Source organism: Macrobrachium nipponense, chromosome 6, assembly GCF_015104395.2.
Source record: "Macrobrachium nipponense isolate FS-2020 chromosome 6, ASM1510439v2, whole genome shotgun sequence".
NCBI lineage: Eukaryota > Metazoa > Arthropoda > Malacostraca > Decapoda > Palaemonidae > Macrobrachium > Macrobrachium nipponense.
The window spans coordinates 27,968,083-27,976,797 of NC_061108.1; the positions used below are offsets into that span (position 1 = coordinate 27,968,083).

Genomic DNA, 8,715 nt, shown 5'->3' on the forward strand with positions numbered 1-8,715 from the left:
GCTTTCTTAACGGAGATAAGAAAGAAGATATGGATGCTTTCTTCATACAGATAAGGAAACAGATATGGACTCTGACCTTGTGGACTGATGGCTGAAGGAGAAGTGAACTTTGCTATGAAACTGTAAGACTAATGTAATATGATGTACAATTACATCGATTCTGTTATATAAAAGTTATATAAACAATTATGATATTTCACATTGTATATATGTATTCTTAGTAAAACAATGAATATATAAAGACTAGAGAAAAAATAAGACATAATTAACAATAAAGATTAGAGATAAAATAAGACATAATTAACTGTCACTAAATGTATTTTTAAGACAATGGGTAAACATTAAAACATATTTGAAAGTAACAATTCCAGACAATGACTAGAAATTACATAATCTTGATAACTGTAATAATTCAAGTCTTAGCTACTTCAACAGCTATACTATACTTTTAAAATGAAGTAAATTTACATCTTTTGGTAATAAAAGGCTCAACAATATGTATATATTGCAACAATTTCTTCCATATACTATAACAATATAAACTGGGGGCCAGTACATATATCTCTATATATTTTTCTCTATTTGAATGAACTATTAAACAAAAATTCCATCAGCAAACTCAAAATCAGTGATGTATGGTAAGAAGTATTGGCAGCAAACTATGGCATGGAAATTACTGCCAAGTGAGACCGTTTTGACGAATTGTTAAGCAACATGTATACAACAAAAATTCTACATCAGAGTAAAGTAGTATACAAATACGGGCTACATAACCTAACACAGAAGTGCTTTAGCATATGATTTGGAATCCAAAGAAAAAAAAATTTTTCTTGAAAACCAATAAACTTTAAAATGGAAAGCTTATAAGACATAATCCACTCGCAGACTAACTAGAAAAGATATTATCACAGACATAAAATATTAGCCATTACCCAGAGATCCAATAAGAACATAATCTAACAAGGTAGCCAAAACATAAGGAGATTGATGGCTCTCTTCAGAAGCTACAATCCACTTGATATAAATATTATTTACTCCAAGTGTACCCTGTACAGCACACTGCATCCATTAGTAAGGTTCTTTGCAGCATTTATCAGTTCCTGTCTTTCACTTTTCCCTTTGGTCTTTCTCAACCTAGCTGCTAATGTTCTCATTCATCTTTAAAGATTTGTGGTGAAAACTGGTTCATTACCATGGGCCCAGATAAGGCTTGTAGTACAGAGTTTTGTGCTCTCTCAATACACTGCAATTCTTCACAAATGAATGGAAGTACACACTGCTGATTTAGTAACATTCAACAGATTCTTCTCAATAACATTAGTTACCCTTACCAGGGTAATAATGCAGATACATAATCTCCACAGCTCAACAGAAATCAAAACTAGATTTATACTTGGGTACTTCAACTTTCCAAGAATTGCCAAGTCCTGCATATAGTATTACAATATGTAATAATCTTTTTAAGCTCCTACTTCAACGTCGTCTCAATTTATTGTTTAAGGAAAATTATGCCTTCTAAGTTCTTTGAAGAGGAATGCATCCATTAGCAGAAAAAGGTTAGACTTTACAAGACAAAATTTGAGAGCCACAGACAAGATTGACACAACGTAAGCTCCCGGGTCACCTAGGTTTCAAGGCAACCTAATTGTCCATTTTTTTAAGTAAACATTCTGGCAACACAGTTTAATAAAGAACTATTCAGTAAAATTGGATAATAATACTTTCCTCCAATGTAACAGTGATCAAGATAAAAAAAGGGGGGATGTAGAGATTTGTTGTTGGCAAATCAAGTTCGTGATTACCCAATTGGTCAGGGTATTATGGAAGATAACAAGTGAAAATCTGTGGGGTCTAGTGGAGATTGAATGGAGGCTTCTTAGGTAGTTAAGGGAGTTACTTTTTATAACACAAAGGAATTCAGGTGGTCATACTGGTGTGGGCAACACAGTGATATCTTGGGTGTTAATGCCAGACACACAAGCAATCATACCTTTACAGTATTGATTTTGCTTGCTTTTATCTGTACAGCTTCTAATCTTTCTGTCCCTCCTCTGGGAAAAAATCATCTAAATAGGGTCTAACTACTGCAACATAAAGGTTAATGCATCTCATTTTCACAGTTATTATATTGATGTTTACTGTTATCATAGTATTTCCTGGGTTTTCTTTTCAACTTCTACATTTTGCTTGGTAGGTTGTAAGAGACAAATGATGACCTAACTAGGTTTATCTCTTGATGACATCTCTTCATCTCTTTGCCAAATAGGCTGTAATTGTGCATGACGTTTTTTTCTAGGCTGAATGGCATCAGCAATTTTACAAGCCATCAACTATTTCCTCCAGGTTCCTTGAAAATACTTCATAGCTGTATCATTTCCAACACTGATACCCCTTTTTCTGACAATAGTAAACCTACTCATTTGGCTAGTCAGCTTTGATTCTATGTCATTTATGTAGATAACAAGGAATAAAGAACTGAGAATCAAATCCTGGGGCCCACCACTCACGACTTTTGCTTCCATAATGCTTAATAGATGTCACAGATATGAGGAGCAATTTCTTCTGCTTCTTTGATCACCCTAAGGTGTATCCCACTTGTACCTGAAGACTTACTCTGGTTCAACTTTATTATTTTCACTTTTACAATTTCTTCTGTTATTTCATCACCTTCAGGTGAATCCATTTGTACTTAACAATTTATTTTGGCTCAAATTTCTTTAATTTTTACAATTTCTTCTGTTATTTGATCACCCCCAGGTGAAATCTATTTGTACTGGCAGACATATTTTAATTAAACTTTCACTTTATTTTCATTTTTACATTTTCTTCTGTTCTTCCTATTTTCCTTTATAATTCATTTCCTTGGTGTATTAATGGGTCACCAAGAATTTCTGAGATATCTTCCTCAATGGGGACTGGCAAAGTAATCATAAAAGATCTACCATCCTTGCATCACTAAACATATACTGTTTTGCCATCTTTATCTCTGAGTGACCCTAATGTTCTTTTGATTGGTTCTCTGCTGGTCACTTACCGTGTATGTCGGCATATAAGGTGACCTTTTAACCTTAAAAAACCTCCCCCAAAATGGGGATTGTCTTATACAACAAGTATAAAATGCATACCTTGAATTAAATCCTGCTGAGATTTTCAATGATAGGCTAATGCCACTCACCCCTGAAGTGTTGATAGTTGTGTCAATAGTTAACTACCATCACAACTATTGACATTGTCAACAAAACAACTGTATTAACAGTAAAAGCCATGAGTAATTCAAGTGAACCTAGCAACACAACTATAATTACCATAATTACCGTAGACGTTAGGATGAGTGAGCTCTAACTTTGTTACTAGCTTTATCCAGAGTACCATTATTATGAGGTAATAATATTAGGCAATTTTGCTATTGATACTTATTATACAATGCCCTTTTAACCAATATTTCCCCAGTTATCCTTACTAAGTATCGGGCTCTTTCCCATTCTAAAGGAAAACATCCATGCAGATCTACTTCAAATGGGTATTACTCCACCAATAGTGACGCCATAGGCATTGGGCATTTGTCGTGTTGTTTACATTTTTCCTAAAGCAATACAAAAGTATTTTTTTGTAACAGTAGGCTTTGCCTAACATTTTAAAATCTTGAACATACTGATTTTACACATCTTTGGTATGATAATTCCAATAATTACTCATTTCATTTATGTAGCAACTAACTTACATCAGCTAATGGTATTATTTAATAAATTGGGGGTCATCTTATATGGTGAACAAACCTCTAAACCCACATTTTTGCATAAAAAACAGGGTTGTATTATACACCGGATCGCCTTATACCCCTGCATATACGGTACAGGCAGCCCCTAGTTGACAACAGGGGTTCTGTTCTCAACCAAGCGCTGATAACCAAAAATCATAGTTAACCAGAAAATCACAATATGTAAATGGCATCTACAACATCATATTGCTGATGAACCAGTTACTGATGCCAATACATAAACTGCTTACTGGTACAGAAAATCTGGTTATTGACGTCATTAGCCAAGAGTTGTAAAACCAAAACGCAGTCCTGTCTACCTCTACCTTTAGTCTTCCTGAATAACTGGTCTGCCTTCCTGATTTTTTAAAGCCGTTTCTGTCCAGTATCTTTGACAGTTCATCTGTTTCCTAGTTGCTTTTAGTGCTATGTTTCTCCTGAATCCCAGAGGTTTAATCCCATTTGATGTTGTTTTTCTTTGTGCATGCAGTAGTCTTTGACTGGCATAAAGTTAGTTTTGGGTTAATGCACTATTTGCTCTGCATGTTTCTTTGGTTTTATGTAATTTTTTTTCTTACTTGGTAATTTTTTAGTCTACTTTTTGTTTAGCTCTGTGTATTTAGTCTTTTAATAAGGATGTTTCTATTTCCAACTGAGTTCTATACTATACATTTTTCCTTATTTTTATAAACTATTTGACTGGGCATAATATTGTCCTAGAAAAAATATACTTTATTTAAGATATTACTTTTCCCATTAGGTTTGTCTACAGACTGTGTTGGATGTTTCTTGGTGGAAAGTCTATTAAACACTTACCTTTAGCACCTGTGGTCCGTGCTTTTCTACTTACTGAGCAGATGAAGACTCCAGTGATAATGCTTATTTGTGATAATGCTACTCAGATCACTAGGTATACAGTATGTAATACAGCACTACACTCTCTCATTCACTTTCTAATCTGTCTTGAACATTTTACGTCCTGGCAAATCAAATGATTCCTCAAACTCTGGAGCTCTATAGTTCAAATTCATGTTTCTGTAATCCAGTTATTTTAAACATATCAGTTGCTATCAAGCCACTAAAGAATTCAACTCATTTCTAACAGACTGAGCATCAAAAACTATAATGTACACAACTTAACAAAGGAGTTTTATATGCTTTTCTTTACCATTCCATTCCTCAATAGTTTTCCACTAAGAAACTAAAAATTTTGGATTTTCCAATTTCTGACATACATAACTTGAACTTAAGGAAATGAATATGTATTATATCTAAACAGACTTTGCATTGTTCAGGTCACAGCAGTTCACTTTCTTGACTTAAGATTTCATCATATTTTATCCCATGTAACCTGCCTGGCTCGGTGTACTTCAACATTTCTGAAGTAGTACCTGTATCACCATTTAATGACAAATACCTCCCTTATATCTAAGAATTCTTTATTTTGATAACAATAATTCACTAAGGCTTGCCTGACACAAAATGTATATGTATAGTAGTTTAACAGTGAAGGATAAAAAGCACATAAAAAATGATCCAGTCAAAAGATTAAAAAAAAATGTGATGTGAAAGATAAATATTAAAAAAGTAAAACACAAAAAAGTGGTAAGTGGAAGCCACTGAAAAAGGGCACACAAAAGACAGCAGAAATATGTGGGATGATTTCATGGAAAAGTTAGGCTATAGGGAGAGAAACATGGCAGCAGGATGATGTACAAAAGGCAACTGAAGAAAAAAAATATAGCTCTGTTATAGCAAACGACAAATTTTTAATCAATTTGTATTGTTCATTGTTAACAAACCTGAGGTCTTAACAATAAGATAACCTTCTTGCACCAGCTGGAAACCGGTTAAAAACACTCAAAGATTGTAATGCAAAGAATCTGTGGCATCTGGCTACTCATGCGTATATGAAATGGAAACTGGTCACTGACCAGGCGATTTAGTAAACAGAGATGTACATATACCAAAGGTAAAGAGAAAGAAGTTTAAAAAGTAAGTGGCAAGGGCAAATAAGAGAAGTTGGTAGCAAGAGAAAAGAGGAGGAATTGGATGCGTGAGGAAAGAAAAGGAGTTTGCAGATACTTGATCAAAATCTCAACACAACAGAGTGATGGAAAAAGTCAAATATTTAATAGAGAAAAGTTGCTGAGAAAAGATTGAAAAAATATAAAAGGGATAAAATCCCTAAAAGATGAAAACTGTGAAACAAGAGATATATACTACTGAAAATAAAGAGATCCTGAAACAATGGAGGTAGTGTTCTTAACACTTTCTGAATATAGTAAATGAACATACACTAAAGTAAGCAAGCATATAATGGACCAAGTGAATAGCCATAGAGGTGAAAAGGGCTTTTGCAAAGACCCAAAATAAAAACAGCAGGAGCATCAGTTATCCTTGAGATTATTTGAATACCACAGGAAAACCTGACCAGAAGAGTAAGAAAAGGAAATAAACCCTACAGAAATGATATAGTACAAAGAAAAAATGAAAGCATTGCAATATAGATTATTACGGAGAAATGAGACTACTTAAGTAGGATACAAAAATATTGAAAAATGAGCCGCTGGAAAGTTGAGAAATTGTTGAAATTGGGCTGCACTCTTTTGAATATTTTAAAGTAAACTTTCATTTCATAGCTTTAATCTGTTAAGCCTTTGTATTTTTAGTGTGTCTTTTAAATATGTAGTGTTGCTTTTCATAAAATAACAAGGAATTATCAAAGTCATTAGGAGGTATGGGTAGCCAAAGCTTAAATTCCAAATACTAAGCAGCTAAGTCTATACTCTGGCTTCCTGGCCTCAAGAATAGAACAAATCTTGAAAAATATTACACCATCATTCAACTAACACTAAAATCATCATCAAAAAGTAGTGGTGGTGGATGACCTTGGTTATTAAGATATTTAACAAAAACAAAAGAAATCTAAGAAAGCATACACAGTTTATGAGAAGAATAAAAACTGTTTCTTACAGTACATATTATCTCTACGTATAAGTAAATGCCTAATATCAAAGTCACTGAAGCAGGTAATATAGCACCCTGTATGAGGTTCATTTAGGATTATTTGATTGCTAAAATATAATTTCTAATTGATTATAGCTATTGTATACAACACTTATGAATAGTAACTGGCAATTTCAATAAGTTCTGGATGAATTTATTTAAACCTGTCCATAGGTAGCTGGTTAAAATTTATGGTACTTCTAAGGAAAAGCTCCACATGAACACTGTTTATTAATTAAATTTTTCAACTGAACAAGATAGTAAAGGGTGTATATGATGAGAAACTTATCATCTTTCATTTACTTTTTACTCAGAAAAGCTACCTGGGTGTCAGACGGAGATTAACATAAAATCATAAAAAAGAAGGTAAATTTCTCACATTGTTATGATAAATTTCTCAGGTTATCTCACATGTACTGCATCATATAGGTACTACATACACCCTATTCTATTGTAGTATTGTACCCTATTCTATAGAATTAGTACAACTACAGGTTTTCAAATTAAATATACCTACTAATGAACGGAAGCATTCAGCACTTCAATTAAATCGGTAGGTGTGGAAGAAAATATTTCTTTGGCAAAGACACTACTATAGGTAGTAGCCTAGTAGGTATCTGTATCTAGTAGGCAATACATACCTGGTATACTTGCACCACCTCGAGCATTAGCAAGGTTGTAAAGAGACAAGGTGATGAGCAGCGTATCTAGCATTGGTTTTGTGATATGCGAATACAGATGAGCAATACTTGACGTGAACGCTGTAATATCATCAGTAAGGCAGTGATCGGCATTTTCTAAACGGCCATCGAGATTAGATACACGGTAGTAGCACTGGTTCTTGAAGTAAAGATCGTAAGAATATCGTACAAGACGAGAACGAAATGAGAGTGCCAAGTGAGACTCGAGAAACCTGATCATGGAATTCACAAAGGTTGCTGGTATGGCAATGGAAATCCATTTTGACATCATTACAGCAAAATTTACTATGTCTCTCCGCACAATGTATTTAACCACTCGACCCTCCAACTGAGCTACATATATTGACAGAAATGTTCTTGCTATAAGCGTCAACGTGTGAATGTACAGTAAAGCTGCTGGTTTGGACCATGGTCCAGGGATGATGATTCCGATTAATTTCTTCAACTGCAAGAAAAACTCCCTGTTTACTGAAGGCCCGGTCTTCTTTATTCTCCGGGCAATTTCTTGCAGTTCTTGCTTCTGCTCCGGTTTTGTCGCGTGATAAACATTTCTTAACTTCGGATAAAGTACCTTATAAATATAAAATGCCACTACTATGGACAGACCACCCTTGGAAAGATTAGCTTCACTAACATTGAGCTTTCGCGATGTATTTTCAATCATTTTAGACACCGCGTTCGTCATTTTTGCTGCTTTAGGTTGGACTGCACAATTATATATAGAAGTACATTGGTAGAAACGAAAATACTAAAATTTAAAATGCCGCCCGATTGGTATATATGACAACGACCTCGACCTATCTTCGACTGGCGGCGACTGACTGCAGACGATACGTTGTTGTTGTTATGATAAGACCTCATTCGAACCTTTGACTTCCTTTCACTTTAATTATTTTATATATCTTTGTCGAAATCTTAAAAAGAGCAATGAAACGATCATGATAAAATATAGTGATAACTTTTACGAAATAAAATTTTTCTACTTTAGGCCTGGATATGAAATACTTGTAAAGCCACAGTCGTTAGGTATTCGAACACATAAATGTCCTCGAAAGCACTGTACTTACTAATTTTCATATAGTTTTACTTTTTCAAGGACACACTAACAGTAGAAGTTTTGTTTTGCCAAGAATCCAAAGAGTCGAGTACCTTTGCTACATAATATTACGTAATTCTGAGATATGTAAATGTGAAAAGAAGCAAAAAGAAACGCAGTTGCGCGACCCAGTCTTACTAATATGAAGAAAA

At 34.1% G+C, this 8,715-nt stretch overlaps 1 protein-coding gene across 1 annotated transcript in view; it reads right to left on the reverse strand.

The window, feature by feature from the left end:
* Positions 1-8,319, reverse strand: part of LOC135216472 (ATP-binding cassette sub-family D member 1-like) — a 73,645-nt gene extending 65,326 nt beyond the window's left edge. The window contains exon 1 of the mRNA XM_064251841.1: positions 7,408-8,319. Within this exon, the coding sequence (XP_064107911.1) occupies positions 7,408-8,152 (745 nt within the window). The 5' untranslated portion in view covers positions 8,153-8,319. The remainder of the gene's footprint in view (positions 1-7,407) is intronic.
* Positions 8,320-8,715: the final 396 nt, after the last annotated feature.